Source organism: Betta splendens, chromosome 2, assembly GCF_900634795.4.
Source record: "Betta splendens chromosome 2, fBetSpl5.4, whole genome shotgun sequence".
Taxonomy (NCBI): Eukaryota; Metazoa; Chordata; class Actinopteri; order Anabantiformes; family Osphronemidae; genus Betta; species Betta splendens.
The window spans coordinates 8452201-8469285 of NC_040882.2; the positions used below are offsets into that span (position 1 = coordinate 8452201).

At 43.5% G+C, this 17085-nt stretch overlaps 2 protein-coding genes across 2 annotated transcripts in view; one reads left to right on the forward strand and one right to left on the reverse strand.

The window, feature by feature from the left end:
- LOC114870611 (peripheral plasma membrane protein CASK-like) overlaps positions 1 to 14069 on the reverse strand; it is a 29689-nt gene extending 15620 nt beyond the window's left edge. Inside the window, 5 exon segments of the mRNA XM_055504029.1 lie at positions 2970 to 3042; positions 3127 to 3204; positions 3818 to 3923; positions 7005 to 7117; positions 13136 to 14069. Coding sequence (XP_055360004.1) covers positions 2970 to 3042; positions 3127 to 3204; positions 3818 to 3923; positions 7005 to 7117; positions 13136 to 13200 — 435 coding nt within the window. The 5' untranslated portion in view covers positions 13201 to 14069.
- LOC114870614 (probable G-protein coupled receptor 34) lies at positions 120 to 4038 on the forward strand. The gene is made up of 2 exons (XM_029175491.3): positions 120 to 607; positions 1007 to 4038. Exon 2 carries the CDS (start codon positions 1036 to 1038, stop codon positions 2176 to 2178), a length of 1143 nt encoding a protein of 380 aa, XP_029031324.1. The 5' UTR covers positions 120 to 607; positions 1007 to 1035; the 3' UTR covers positions 2179 to 4038.
- Positions 14070 to 17085: the final 3016 nt, after the last annotated feature.

Genomic DNA, 17085 nt, shown 5'->3' on the forward strand with positions numbered 1-17085 from the left:
CATCTACAAGTTGCGTTCTCACGAGATATGAAAAGTTATATGAAAAGGAGAACCTCAGAAACAGGGTGAATGTGTGAATGTGAGGGTGGGTTCATTTCCTGCCTTCACATTTTTTTTTCTGTCGGTAAACGGGAGACGAGAGGGGAGTGGAGAATGCTGACTGAGGCGGCGCCACATCAGAGAGGCGCAGTGAGCGAGAACCGAGGCAGCGAGAAAAAGGACCGGCAGAGTGAGGAGTCGGGTGTGAGAGGATACGAAGAAGCTATTCAGTAAAAGAGCGCACGGCGAGCCAAGGCAGAGAAGGACCGAAGGCAAGCGGAGAACAAAGAGCTGAGGAAACAACGGGGAGGAGCACAGCGTTACAAAACGTCGTGGGGGAGAAGAGAAAAATTACGACTGATGAGATAGGTGAACGTAGCAGAAAAAAAGCGTCAAGAACTGCTTCAGCGCGTATGAAACGCAAGCTTTTTGTACATAAGTCAGGTTTCTACAAAGAACTTCCTGCTTTCCAAGTTTAACGGAGGAAGACACGGTGGTCTACTTCTACTCTGCAGATTTGCGTTTAAGCTGCAGCTGCGTTGAGTCACGTATGCAGTGAATATTTATGGTGAGTGGTCAGCTTCAAACCAAACATCTGTGTGTAGCAATCACGTCCTGTGACCTTTATTCTCTACTGCTCAATTGGAATTTATTTGAGAAAAAAAAAGAATATTTATTCAGAGGGCAAACGCTACACTTTAAATTTCATAGCACCTCTTTTAAATGGTGCCGTATTGCTTTCATTGAATTACTATCATTTCCATTTCACACCATTACGTGTGCAACCTTTGAAACTGCAGCACACATTAGTCACCTGTCTGTGCATTTCTCATAAAATACGTATTTGAAGTTTCACAGCGAGGGATGTGATTTTTTTTCCCCCTTTACTGAGGGTTGTGTAAGATTTGCATCTTTGCATTTGTTCAGTGACAGTAAACTGACAAGAGCTTTTCTGACCTTTTTCCAGAAGCTGACTCAGAGCCCTGAAGAGAAACAATGACCACGTTAGTTTATGCCGCCTCCGTCTACACGGCCACTATATCTAGTGGCCGTGAAGTGAAGTCCTCTTCTGCTTTCGCGACGTCGCTCCTCCCAGCTTCAATGTCGCCCTTATCATTTACCACCTTCACCTCGTCTCCTAACACCAGTCCAAACTGCACGTATGACAACTCAACGCTCAGTGCCTCTCTGGCGGTCTTCTACTCCCTGTTCTTCTTCTTCGGACTTGCAGGGAACCTCTTTGCACTCTGGGTCTTCCTCTTCTTACATTCAAGCCGCAACTCTGTGCGAGTATTCCTCATCAACTGCGCCGTGGCTGATCTGGTCCTGCTGGCGTGTCTCCCATTCAGGATCTTCTATCACATTAATGGAGACAAATGGGTGCTTGGACCGGTAGCCTGCAAGACGGTGGGGAACGTATTCTACATGAACATGTACATAAGCATTGTATTACTGGGCCTCATAAGCTTGGACCGACATTTGAGGATGCAGGGGAAAGGCAGAGTGCGAAGAGGCATGAGTCGGCCGTGGAGCTGCGCGGCGTGCGCCGCTCTGTGGGGCTTCTCGCTGTTGGGAACGCTGGTCATGATCTCCACGCCAGAGGACGAAGAGGACAATAGCAAATGCTTCCAATATAAGCAGCGACGCAGCGTCCCACTAAAGGCCTACTTCAACTTACTGATCGTGGGGTTTTTCTGGCTCGTCTTCGCCATGCTCGTGGTCTCCTACGCGAGGATCGCCTCCCGGCTGCTGAGGGTGTCCCGGGACAGGCCGGACCTGCCGAACTCGCAGAAATACAAACGGACCGCCAAGAAGTCCTTCTTCGTCCTTTTCCTTTTCACTTTATGTTTCGTGCCCTACCACGTCTTCCGCCCCGTCTACATCCTCTCGCAGCTCAATGACACTAGATCTTGCAGCTACTTGCAGATGGTAGACCACACCAACGAGGTGATGTTGTTATTCTCCGCTTTCAACAGTTGTCTGGATCCTATCCTGTACTTTCTACTATCCGGCTCAGTGCGCAAGGCTGCCATCCAAGCACTGGCACGCCAGTTCGGCAGCAGGCTTCTTTTCGTGAATGTCGCGACGTCTTACAGCTCAACAACGGAGTTCAGACGTCCATCTGTGCCTTTGGCTTAGGCTGACCCAGAACTAAACATCCTGGGTACAAGTATCTGTGTCACCGCCTCAGCCCTTTCCCCCCAGGACTGACTTTGCACTTTCTGGCTACGAGTGATTGTAAATACTGAAGGAATGAAAACTAGAAAAAAAATTAACAAATAATATAAGGTGATAAACATTTAAAGGATCTACTGTAAATTCTTATTGGTGGTTGAGAGAAAAGGCTTTGTTGTTTGTTTTCCTTAATGATCGCTACAATATTTGATAAAAATATTTAAATTAGAAGGACACAGGAGCTCATTTGCTTAAGAACAGTGTACAAAGCAATGACATCCATTTTCACTTTTCTCACTGTAAACTTTGGCTGTTTTCTTGTTTTTAAATACTAAACCTTTGGGCGATTTTCACATAAACACTGAACGAGTTTCCTTTGGAACCAAGGCTGTTCATCCCTTTGAGACTGTGCTGCCAAATAGCTGGTGGGTGGACCTTCGACATGGTTTGAGGCCAGTCCATCTGGTCTTACAGTGTCTGTTGCTTGTGTTAATCTTGTTGAAAACAGTGGCTGATGCTAATCTTACAAACAAATCCAGATCAGCGATTCGCATGCAACGAGACCTAAGGTAATGTGTGGATGAGCTTTGTGTGTGCTCAAAGCTACTTATTTTTAAAGAGCTGTTGTGTGAGAGGTCTGATGTACAGCATATTCATTGCCATTTTTCTAAAAAGGTTAAACCTTCCTCTGACCTTTGGTTTCAGTCTGGTGACACATTCTGTAGTTTCAGCAGTCGCGGAGGGGAAGTACTCACCTTTACATCGCGATGAATCACATTGTTATCGTGACAGTACCGAAGTGCCTCTAAAATCTGCCTCATGTAGTGACTGTATGGACAGAAAGCCCACTCTTATCAAAAGTCATGAATATTAACTGAGTGTTCTATTTTAAAGATTGCGTGCGTGTCCTACCTGGCCACTGCTTCACTGTACACAAACCCAGCATCAGCTCTCTTCACAATTTCAAAACACAGGTCGGCCCCATCCATACTGTAAGAGATTAAAAAATAGAAGAAAATGTCAGCGAGGAGTCCACTGAGAGATACCAGATCCCTCAAGAACAGATGAACTAGCAACTAGCATTTTAAACAGAGTACACATACAATTAGATACATCAGGGAGCTATCAGGATCTGCTTTCTCTAGCAAGAGGCACTATATTCACTAGCACTCTTCATGTGTTGCAGTCCCCAGGGAAGTATTTAGTACTTTGATTATTTTGTGTTGATTATGTTTTAAAATCAAATTAAATCAAATTAAATGTTATATTTAGATAAAATAAAGCCTAAGCCTAAGTATTCTAATGTGCTTTTTTAATGACTTATTACTCAATTGTTTTTTTGCCATGAAATCATTCAGCGGGTCTGTAACCAGTAACATTACCACAAATCACCACAGACCCGCTATGAATCACCTTCAAACGTGTAGAGCGAAAGGAAGGACTGATCAGCAGCTGCACATGAGGTTAACTATACCGGTACATGAGCGTTTCCTGCTCTGGTTAAAACCATTCATGCGAGATGCAGAAACAAAAAGGTCAGAATCTTGTTAATGCATGCCTGATTTCATGAAATATCGTGTCTGACAGAGTGATACACACTTACAATTCAAAGACCATGTAGAGCATGCCATCAGAGCTGTAGGTCTCCAGCAGTTCCACGATGTGAGGGTGCTTCAGCATGTGGCAGATACTGGCCTCTCGCTTCAGATCTGCCAGACAAAATTAGACACATTATGAAACACCAAAATCATTTATTAAAGTTTTTATTTAAATACTACAAATACTAACAAATATAATTTTTCCTAATAAATCTGTGCATCGCTACAGTTTTTCTAAGCATAACTTAGCCCATAACCCAACTCACTTTAGTGTTTTTAATTAAGCCTCACCTTGGTGCAAACAGTATTTTATTTTACACACACGCTGCAAAAGGAAAATAGAAGGAAGTAGAAGGAAAATAAAAAGAACTGAGTGGAAAATTGAAAAAAATAATTTAAGGTAGAAAGGCTAAATAATAAAGATTGGGCTGTAAAAGTAACAGTACAGCAGTCTAAGCACAACTGAATGTGCAGGATTTAACATCAGCTTTGTTGAAATGGTCCACTGAACTTTAAAATCTACATTTTCCTATTTTTACTGTGAGGTGGAGAGCAGAGCGATGAGAATGTAGCAACCACACACGACAAAGAGAGACATGCAGACTCTCGAGATGCTCATTTGTGGTTGTTTGGTGGCGTTTGTTCTTTCACGCCTCTGGGTGACAAATTAGGAAGATGAAACGCCAGCAGAAACAGCATGCCGCCGTTTCTCTCTCTCGGCTAATGCCTCAACCGCACCACCAGGGGACGCTATAACGCAGTTCATTTTCAGGCTGTTTGCCCTATCCTACTTGGCTAGTGAGAGATGTTGGGTGGATGCATAAGGAAGCTGACAACCTTGCATCTTACAGACAGGCAAGCGACACCAGATGCAGCATCACCAGAACCCTGCGTTAATTTCACATGCGAATGAATATCTGTCCCACACGGCAAATACAATTAAAGCATTAGTAATGTCTCATTAAAAGGACCAATAACCAGCAAGGCAAGTGGAAAGACACAGATGGAGACTGATAGACATAATTTGCTGTTGTTGACCTCCTCACTCCATAAAAACCTCATTTACGCACTCCACTCCCCATCTGCAAGTCTACTCATCTTTCTGAGTATACCCATTGTGTCAGGACAGACTAGTGTCATTATGCAACACAGAGAAATGACACCGTGTTCCTGCTACAGAGACCCCATTCTAACGTGGCCTTGCTTTCATTATTTCTTCCCTCTCTTCTTTACACTCATCACTAGCCCGTCCCATTGAGGATCTATTCTCTAACTTAACAATACGGCCCAGTGTCTACACGGCAACGAGGAAACCGCTCAGACAGAGGCAGGCAGTCAGAGAGGCCGGAACAGTCTGAATGAAACCAAAGCCATTCACAAGGCCCCTTCCACAGGCACTCTCGTGTGGATTGTTTAGGACAGATTAGTCCTCGTGATGCAATGTTAAATATTCATAAGGGGAAACAACCTTGCTAGTTTATCTTACAATATCACAAAAACAAGCCTGTTGAAATCCCTCCAAAGCTCATCATGCAGCGACAAATTACATTTAAAATATTTTCATTACATACAATACTTACATACAAATGTAATATTGATTTATTTTAAATATGCAGTACCATCCAGACACAAAGAAATTTTACTTCACCCAAAATTCCAAGTCAGACAGCTTTTGTTCATTACCCCAATATCTCAAAAATATGACACACAAATATATTCCTGCATCATGACGAATGTTTGTTATTCAGCCCAAGCTGCACTACACACCGTCTACCTTTCCAACAATGCAAATTGTTTTTTCATAAAGAATATGCAACATGATCCAAGATGCAGAGTGACCTGAGCATACAAATCTATAGTATTCACCCCAAGAATGCAGACGACAACAGCAAAAGCACAAGAATTTGACTGGTTCCAGTCTACTAAACACGATTACAGGCCATGAAGCTGTCAAATTAATAATAAATAAAATAAAAAAATTCCATGACTCATCTGTGAGTACACATAGTATAACTCATGATAGACATTTCATAGTAGCTGCTAACCACACTGTAAAATTCAGTCATAACATGTTTCCAAAAACAGAACACCAGCCAAAATTAAATAAAATTGTATATTTCTCTACAACTTTCTAAATTCCAACCTGTAATCTGAGGTGAATGGGCCTTAGCTATAACACTGGATGTCCATTCAGTGTAATTATTATTGTAATTATTTACATTTCCTTAGAAAGATAAAGTAAGCCATTATATGATATAAACCAGATTAGTCAGACATTTTCTCCCAAAAAGCACACACTGCATTATTGTTGTCATCCCCAACAGCTTCCATTACAATGAAACACGGTCATAATCTCTTTGAAGTCATCCATCCATCATCATCATCATCATCATCATCATCATACAGTATACACCACGAGAAGCCAAACAGTCAGATGCTTTGTGCAACTGAGCACAAGATAAGGTGAGTCCTAATAGTGAGTCCACAACCCAGCTATAGCAAAGTAAAAGCATTCCTATGGCATCATTTAGTAGAGTTTAATTTTAGACCCAGAATTATGACAAAATGATTTAGGACAGAAATGTTGGTGTACTGTACTATGGGTGTAATGCTGGTATAAATCTCCTCTCTTGGGTCATTTCCTTGTCTTGCTGTTACTGGCTGCCACACTAATCTCTGACTGGGACCTCACAGATGGCATGCAGGGAATGCCAACATCACCATCAACACATACACACCTATGCTCTTTGTCTCCATCTCCCCCTCCCTCAGCCCGACAAAGCACAGGACCACATGGTGAGACATGGCATGCTTCAATATTAACCAACAACCACAACCCAACCGTGTACACAGATCCACACACACAAACACATACAGTTCTAACATGTTATTCATCTGTGTGCAGCATGTGGCATTAGGTCTTGTTTGCTTGTGTGAGATAATGACGTTATGCACTAAGAATATATTCACATCCAAGCCTAACAGCATTTGCAGATAATTCCCCACATTTGCATTAAACCACAAACAACCAGATGGGTGTGGCTTACAGCCACCCACTCAATTTCAATGTTAAAAATGTAATTCCCTGCGAGTGACCGCATCCTCGACAACTGTCCTGTCCTGATTCTGTAAACCCCACCCATCTGGTGCTCCCAGTACACAGCCGAGGCACAGGTCGGCTATGCCCCTCACCTTCTGTGCTGAGGCCAGGGCTGGAGGTGAAGCTGGCCACATCCACGATCTTGACAGCAAACTGCTGGCCCGTGTCCCTGTTGATACAGCGCCTCACGACGCTGAAGGGACCCCTGCAACACAGAAATACACAAAGTTAGTCAGATGAAATCCACAAACACACCAATCGGTCAGCGCAAGATTTTCTAATGCGAAGAGAGTTCGAATATCCTCAGTGCAATGGGCACACACTGCAGAGAATACTGTACATTTGTACTGGGTGGTAGCCTGCACACTCGTGCCAGTGGGAATTACAGAGCAGTGGTGTGCAGCACAGCTGTAAAAGCTAAAATAAAAAAGCTTTATTATAGAGACCTGAGCAAAGGGAGACCTACCCTACACGGTTTATTTATAAAAGTGTTTCCTCATGACCGGAGGCTAACATATGGAACCTATGAGAATTGCTTTTCTATACGGTGAGGCACATTTCTCAAAAATGCATTAACTGCAACTTTGTACAGTTCAGAAGAGACATTAACGCGCTTGAGACAACCAATACTAGCTCTGTGTTTGCTTTATCTAGAAGGATTTAGAGGGGTTATACTGTACCAGGCCCAAAAGGTTTAAAAACTGTTTTATATGTAGAAAGGGGCACAAATTGGCAATAGTTTCTGTTAATGTTAACACCCAACCAACAACAACTGTGAAATCACATGCTCAGGATCGGTGAAACTGTTTCCACTACCACCCAAACACCTCAACTTGAATTTATACAATCATGAATAAAAAGCATTGTCTGTTGATTGTGTCGCCATTTTCTGATGCAACTATGAGGGAATGCAGGGACACAGGCATTAAACAAATGGGATATTTTAGAAATATTAAAAACATGACACAAATACCAGAAGCAAGCAATAAAATGAACATTTTGTTACCTCCTTCAGTAACATGGTAATTCTTGTTCAACAGACACTGACAGCTGAGACATTTGTGCATTTTGTCTCCTGGCCCACTGAGGTTAGACACGCACACATTTCAGCAGTCTCTGCATCTTACAGGCAGAACCAATGCCACTGGAATCAAACACAAAAACACCACCACATATTCACAAGTATGGGCTGTGTTTTAGGAAAATCAGCAAATGTAAGTATATGAGCTGCCTTAGCGCCCCCATTTGTCTCTCACATCTGTTGATGCGATTAATATTTAACCCCCGCCAACATATGCAGGGAGCCGGTATGCACTCTGCTCTGACAGAACCGTAAAATACAACACTCTTTGCTTCAGAGTCCGCAGGAGTCCTGCTTTTCATCTGACAGCCCCACTGACCTTTGCCCTGCTTGGTTGATGGGCTGTAGCAGCTGTGTTTCCCATTAAAAAAAGCGAGCCTTGGACGTGCGGGGGTCTGTTTGTGTGCATGTTGGAGCTCCTCATGCCCTCACTACAAATATTTCAGTTGTGGCTGAAGTTGCGTCAGAGGTTGCAAGCACATGAATACAGATGATCTCGTGAGGCTAAGGCCATTGTGGCAACGAGCTAATGTGTGCCAATAAAGCTCATTACCACCATTAAGAACCTGGATGAACCTGGCAGGTTAAGAACAACCCCATTTATGATCTTGGCTGTCAATTTAAGACGCCCGCACGGAGAATCACTGCGCAAATGGGACTTTTGTGAGAACAGTTGTCACTGCTATTGCAAGAGGGTTGGAACCTTCATAGATTGCAATATAATTCATCTCACTGTCTCAAATAATAACCAAACGACCACTCGGCTGTGTACAGTAGCCATTATGGAAGCATTAAAAGAGAGCAAGCAAGTGTAAAGGAGCGAGAGGGGGAGAAGAAGAAGTGCGTTTTTGTGTGTCTGTCTGAGCCAGAGAGGCCGTATGCCATACTGACATCACTGCAGCTGTGCTGAGTGGGTTCATACAAAACGCCCACACATGGCTCACATCCGACAGCGGTAGTCATCAAACATTAGCCCGAAGTGGCAATCTTTACAGCCAGCTCCTTGCTTCATTTCAACTCTCCGCTCCATGTAAATCAAAGGCTGGCCAAGATTGGATGTGCATTTTTGACATGCATGCAGGCCACGGGCTCCATTTCTTCTCAGCGGTATTTTGTCTCTCCCTAACAGGGACAGGACACGTGGAGCTGCAGAATCCATGCCACCAGTACTGCTCTCATGAGAGCAGTACTTTGCTTAAAGCAGCTTTCTGGCATTTACCTGCAGCCAACAGCTACAACACTCCCCTCAGTTAAGCTGTATCACAGGGCAAAGGTAATTTCATGTTAGCTGCTCTTGTCACCGAGCATGTTATTGTCAGTGATGTACAGTGACACGTCCACGCCATCATTTAGAAGTTTTCTAAAAAAAGAATGCTGTCATTACTCAGTAATGCAGACACATCCCAAAAATACTAAAAAATACTACACAATTTTGTGTAAGAACATTTACTGCCAAGTACTTTACTGCTATAAAAATAAGTATAGCAGCTTACAGCCTCAGCATACAAAGTCAATAATATTAACAATATTAATAGATATCAGAGTGTCTTTTCTCCCACACTAGTCTGGGCTTGAGTGCAAAGTTGTTAATTTAACAAGTTCAACAAAGTTCAGTCTTTTCACCCACAGTCTGAACGCCTGAGCAATAACAGTCCTGAGTGCTCCCCGATGCAAATTAGAAAGAAAAAAAAACAGTACTTTACCCTGCGCACATGTAAAATACGAATTTCAGAGTTTAAATTAAACCCAACCCAAAAATCTTTGCTACACTGCTTTTATTGATAGAAAAATTGGTCTCCTTTTACGAAACAGATGGGAGGATTAGATAAAGTATCACATTCATTAATGCGATACCTTATTGATCCGAGCAGGAAGCTAGTGTCATACTTCAGGACACTTCAGCTGAGTGATGCTGGCCAAGCTGGGGGCCAAAACCATGGGATTTCCAGCTGAACAGTCTCTCAGCCCAATTTACATACTCTATGAGGGAAACAAAATAGCGGGGAGATCTCTTCAATCGGGATCCAAAACCTAGCTTTAAAGAGACTGCTCTAATCTGTACAGTGTACTTAATGAGCAGGTATCTCAAAGCAAATCACTGTGAGGATTTGCAACTCATCAACCCCTTTCTTCAATATACATTTTAATATTTTGGACTTTTCAACTGTTGGCGTGACCAAAAAACAGAATATCAAAATATTTTCTTGTGATCTAAGAAATGATGAGTATTTAATGAAGAGGTTGAAAAACATATTCATCACCATTATAACACATAAGGCAATATAAAGGAGAAAAGATGTATTCCTGCAAACCGTGTCTTATCAATAACGCTTTTGAATCCTGATACTAGACACATCTGTTAAGCAGCAACAACAATTCAAGTTTTAGACAAACAAAGCAAAGGGCACTCATCATGTTTGTTTTGTATACTCAAGGTTGCATCGTTTTGGGAGAAACTATCATCAGATTTAAATGTTGCCCAAGCAATTTAATTATCCAACTTAGAACAACCCAGAGGACTGATCACATCATTGGTTTAACGAGTGAGGCGCACATTCCAGTATGTTTGGCTGTAATGAACACCCCGGGGCTGAAATAAAGAGTACTGTGACTCCGGTAGGGATTCTTAACAACCTAAGCGCTATTCAAACAGAATCATTACAGAAAAAAGGATTAAATTTCTCCAGCACTTTGCCAATGCTACAAATCAAGCTCGTTCTCAATATCAGGCCTGTGGTCATGTTTAAAACCCCATCATAAGATAATACGGTGTAAACTGTAAATAGCAAACCATTCGGTACCAAACGTCGACAACAATGTAATTATTATAGTCAAGAGTGGAAGTTAAATGTTTCCCGTTTCATCTTTACTCTGAATGAGAGCTAGTATGTCACAGGGAAGCTGATCCTACATGCATGAGCTTCTAAATCACACATGTAAACGTGTCATGTTACACAAGTGCACAGAAACAAGGAAATGCTACAATGAAACTTCACATCCAAAATCAAATATACAGTTCTTGTACCTGTTAGGCAGCTTCTCTGAATACAGATGTGAAAAGGGATGGCCTCGATAAGAGGTCACCAGGACACAAGCAAGCATAAACAGAGCTACGATTATTCAATCAAGTCAGACAGATTGTTATAAGATGTTAAACATCATGGTAAAGACAATCTTATCAGGTCATTTCACTCATGCTAAATCATAATGTTTTTCGATGCTATGAACATCACAGTCCTATACAAACATTTCATGGTAGGTGGATATTTTTAAACTGACAGTAAAGCCTCAAATTCAAGTCTTCTTGGAATATAAAAAAATGAAACAAACGAGAGAGTGGTCAATCAACAGACAAATTGTCATGCTGTTTTCAATCCATTTCACAGAGGGGGAAATGTTATATTTTCCTTATGTGACAAAATGGCCTTGGTTTCTTTAATGAAGCCTATTTAGGCTAAAATGTAGAATCACATATAGCAAAAATGACAATACAAATAGATAGTGGTGTCTATGAAGCCTTTCTATTTCAAATCTAATTAACCTACTCAGCGTTTGTCATGTTGTCCACTACTTACAGCAGCGCTGACATAACAATGGGAGATTAAAAACAAAGTGGGAGATGGCAACCTGCTGCAATCGGTGTCTGCTAGCATTATTTGTGTGTGTAGCCTCAGGGCCATCCCATTTCCAACTTCAGCCATTTCCATTGATCTGCCTCAGCCACCCTCGAAACACTTCCCAAGATACCGGGATTCAACACACTTGACCCATCCACAACCGTTTCACATCAAAACTGGCAGAATGGGAGGAATTTCATGCCTTTTTGGCAACATAAAGGTGTCATCTCACTTACTGAAAAAGGTCCCCAACTCCTGTTTCCTCATGCTTCACTCCTCTTTTACCTGACTAGACCATGACCACAATGCTTGGTACACCCAGGAAGTAAGGGAACACTGCAATTCTGTGTTGGCTAATGGCTGCAGGCTTGTTCGTTGGGCTATCAAGGTAGGTCATACAATAAACAGCACCAGGAAAGTCAACGCACACAGCTCGCATGGCAAAACACTGTTCATTAGACAAAACCATTAAAATATTTTTTGACAACTTTTTTTTATAAGTTATACAACATCATCGCAGTTGATCTAACATTCACTATGGCCCCAGGGCTCAAAGAAAATCTTGCTTTGATGTAATAAGCGTCATAGTTAATTTGTGTCGTCAAATGACTGCAAAACCTTTGCCAATGGCGCCTCGTATCTGATATCAAATACTCAATGCAGAGGTTCTGGAGCAAAACATCAATTAGTAACCAGGGCAACAGGAAGTCTCAGGATGAAGATAGAAGAGCCTAGGGGACTGGAGACAGTGTGCCTCTTTCCCCTACCAAACTTAATGGACCCTCAGTGAGGGAAGATGGCAGGGGGAGGAGACTGACTGGTAGTTGCAGTCAGGGCTGTGGTGGGCCTGTCAGGCTTCCCACCTCGCATCCAGGAGGAGCGGTGGAGCCTTGTCTGACTGCACAGAAGGAACAGGCATACTGTGGCAATTTCCAGCTTTCACGGCACTGTGAACCTCTGCAAGCACGTCATGCCCCTTCCAGTGTCCGGGTTTGCGTGATAACATAACATAACGACTTCACGGGCACAGCGCTGTTTCCTCCAACACGTTCACGGGGTGAATGGGCAATCAGTGTGTACGGGGCTGCAGGTGTGGCTGCTGACAGACAGATGAATTGGGATACAGAAAATCCCAACGTGGAGCCTGTCAGCTGTAAATGAGAACACAATAGCGTACAGTAGTCATTGTTCATCTCCAATCAAGTGAGTCCACGCCTCAGTTTAGCAACTTTACCTTCCTGCATGGAGGTCATGATGTCTGACACCATCAGTGACTCCTCAATTCAACATCTACGCAGTATTTCATATTTCATAGCATTAAACCTTGTGTGAGGATAAACGTTCTTACGCTTTCCTCCGATCACTATTCCCCCTGGTGAAACCTGCATCCTCCACATAGGAACAGCACCCAGACTAATTAAGCATGGCCCTTGCAGCCCTGTCGACAGGCAAAAAGGCGAGGACAGTGGAGGCAACTCCACAAAAGACGAGAACACGCTCTATGGGTTTTATCGACAGTACTTACTTCCCAATCACCTCGCACAGCTCGTAGACATCCTCAAATAGAACGTCGTCGTCCGCCATGGTCATTCGGATAAACGAGGATGCTCCCCGGGCAGATATCCCACCCACACGGGTTCTGCGGGAATCTGTGCTAACGTGAATGCCTCGCCAAACGGGGCTAGTGGCGCGTTAGACGATGCGCTCCTGGCAATTTAGCCCCAACAGCGTCGGTTACTGGAAACCCAGCGGCCCCTGCGAGAGTCCAAGCGAACGTTAGCCGGCTAACCACATTAGCTGGCGTCCAAGGCTGTCATTCCGCGGCCCCACCTTCTCCCGAGCTACTTCCCCGGTAGGCTTGCTAGCCAGCGAGCTAGCTAAACAGTAAGCACAGTCCAGACCCCGGGGCGTGGATATTCCCCGTGTCACTTGCAGAAAAACACCGCTCGTTGCGTGCCTCGGGTCGGTTTCTCGCCGCTGCTCAGCGCCAGGTACGCGGCTTCCTCGGCAGCATCCGCTGGCACTTCGCACACCGACCAAGATGCTCCCGCCGCTGCGCGCTAACGGGGTCTCTGGGAGACGGTGGGCTAGCAGCGTTATTGTGAGCTAGCTGTCGGTGAAATAACCGGTTGGCTCGCGCTGTAATCGCGCCGTGCACACCCAGCGTTATCGCACACGGCTTAACGCTATCCCACCGAAAACGTAATGTGGCCGGCCTGCAACACGCTTCAGCTTCCCGAGCCCAAATGGGTGATCTTCATGACGACCGGCGCCCCGTTGCATAAACCGTCTCGTGAATATTGAGATTCCAGCAGAAATCGTGTTCCAGCGGAGCCGACTCCTCGTCCGCCGTTGCTCCGGTTCCAGCCCTGGCTCAGATGCTGGCTGGCTTTGACTGGCTATTCCTCCGACTTCCAGAAATGCCAGGCTCCTCCCTCTATCGTCCAGGAAACTAGTCCGGTCAGATCCGAAATGGGCCCGCCACCGTGGGCTCAGATCAGCACATCGGCGCGGCTCGAGCCAATATGGCGGACCGTGGAGGTCCGATTTAGGCGCAGTTTCCTAATCTCCAGCGTTTGCATCCAGTCTTCTATCCCGCGCAAGCGTCGACCATAGAAACCCCATCACCTTACGTCAGCCCTTTTCTCTTCTTATCGCCATGCTTTTCATGTTTAAATTGTTTCCCCTGACATAAATAGCGCACTTATTGTATGTTTACTAAGACTAATATAGGAATCCAAATAGTAAAGATCAGAATCACAGTGATTCCTTAATTCGCCTTAGGGAGGTTCCTCAGTAAAACGAGGGGCAGCTTAGAGTCTATCATTTTACAATGGGATAGTGGCAGATTGTGGCATCACTCTGCCTACATGTAAAGATTACCTAGCACAGATACTTATAATGTACAGTCCGATACTATTAGTGCAATATAATATTAAGGCTATCTATTCTTGTCCTCTTTAAGCAGGTGCTTAAAGCAGGGGTTCCTATGGTGCAGGTAAAAGGTAAAATGTCCTCAGGTGTGAAAAGATAAGCCGCATAATATGTTGGTGATGCCCCCTAGAGCTGATGAAAGGAGTGCTAATAACCTCCCATTGCTCAGTTTTAGATACACTCTAATATCCTCAACACAACAAGAGAGAACTATACTGTGACACTTAAGAGCAACAAAGATGAATTGAGTATTAGCTTCACTTTACAATAAAAGGATGGTTTAACTTTGTTTAATGTTACCCTTTATATTAAAGCAAGAAGTCAATCAAGTTGATGTTAATGCAAAATTATTTTAACAACATTGGTTACAGATAAGTGCCAGTGATTTTATATATGGACATATGATGATGTTGGGATATTTTCAGGTCAAAATGTCCTTTGAAGACAAACCTGCTGATAAAAAGATAAAATGAGCCTGTCCTTTCTCTGGTGACCATAATTTAAAAAGCATCTAAAATAAACAAAATGTTGAGCTGGAAGACAAGTAAATAAAAGAAATAGATGTTTTCGTGCAAAAGAACTTGACCATGCTGCTTCTGATAAGCAAGGACGACTAGTGCCACTAGAGTGTGCTGTTATCTCTTTACACCTTCAGCAGTTTCCATGGCGCTGCATCCGTTCTGCTCACACATCATTTGCAAGCTTCCCCCATTGGTTAAAGCCCACCATCAGCTACCGATAATATGATTGGCTGTTGATGTGGTCATCATACTGTATGTCTGGCGGTGTATGTGCTGTGGAGCAAGCCTCCATTCAGTACACAGGTGCAGGCAAAACATACAAATGCACATTCATGGTCCAGATTCAAGGCTCAAAAATTCAGCAATAAGCTCAGCGCAAAGCTGGGGAAGGGGAAAATGGAGGACTAGAACCAATGAATACATGGGGGTGTACAGTATATGATAAGAAGAGGACAAGGAGAATAGTAAGAAAGTAGGGAGACACCATACATGGGGAGAAAAAAGAGAAGAGCACAGTTTCCATGGTAACGGGGAGGGGAAAGGTTTTGGTAGATGCATGTGAAAATGGCAGGTACTGGAACATACACACAAATACACATTTATCTTTGTCACTTGAGACATTGATTACATTATCCTGATAATCTCAATCCCATATTTAACCTTAAAGATCCACTTTTGTGCAAAATTATATACATTTCTGTGGCTCTGATGGGTATGTAGACAAACATCAAGAAGTTTAGAAGTATACACCCTTTATTATATGTTCCTGTTTTTTTGATGTGTTACTATAATCCCATATGAGACCTGTCTACATGAATCATCAGTTGAGAGCAGGCTGAAGCTGTAACTCAAAACCAGTTGTCTTACAGACTGCAAACTTCTGTATGGTCTATCAGCATGAATATTTGCAGATACATTGAGGGGCCCTCAGGCAGCTGTTTTTCACAAAAGGGGATATAAGAATAGGAATAGGAAAACATTTAATAGTCCCACAATGGGGAGATTTTGTCTCACAACAGCACACTATGTTACAGAAGATGAAATAAATACAGCAGCAAGTAAAACTACAGAAACAGATCAAGCTGGGTTGAGTTGGCACAGTATAACACTAAACGCTATACAGTAATATGGGACCTTTAATTTTCTTTCTTATCTGACAGGAATCTCACTGTTTATTATTTTATTATAATGCCTTTGCATCTTCTTCTTTACCTTTCAGCTGTTCCCATCAGGGGTCAACACAATGAATCATCTGCTTCCATCTAACTCTAACCTCGGCATCTTCTGCTCTGACACCAGTCAAACTTCTCCTCTGTCAGCATCTCCATCTATCTCCTCTTTGTCGTCCTTGTGCCCTCTTGCCTGCCATCCCCATCTCCAACATCCTTCTCCCAATATATTCACTATCCCTCCTCTGCACATGTCCAAACCATCTCAGTCTGGCCTCTCTGACTTTGTTGCTAACACAGGCAACGTGAGCTGTCCCTCTGATGTACTCGTTCCTAATCCTGTCCAACCTTGTCACTCCTAAGGAGAACATCAGCATTTTCATCTCTGCATCCGTCTCCATCTCAGCCTCTTGTCTTTTCCTCACTGCTACCGTCTTTAACCCATAGAGAAAAGCTGGTCTTGCCACTGTCTTGTTCACCTTTCCTTGGAGTCTTGCTGACACTCTTCTGTCACAAGACACTCCTGAAACTTTCCTCTACCTGCTCCAACCTGCTTGCACTCACATGTTTACCTCTTTCCCACACTCCCTATCAAACTGAACTGTTGACCCCAAGTCCATCTCTTACTACGGCTGACTTTCATGCCTCTTCTTTCCAGAGCAAACCTACACCTCTCCAGTTGTTCCTCCACCTGCTCTCTACTCTCAATGCAGATCACAATGTCATTTGCAAACATCATTGTCCAGAGAGATTCCTGTCTGACCGCATCTGTCAACCTGTCCATCAGCATAGCAAACAAGAAGGGACTCAAAGCTGATCCTTGATGTAGACCCACCTCCACCTTGAACTCC

Bases quoted from the DNA above. Each gene is read 5' to 3' on its own strand.
- LOC114870614 (XM_029175491.3), top strand. From the start codon at position 1,036: ATGACCACGTTAGTTTATGCCGCCTCCGTCTACACGGCCACTATATCT.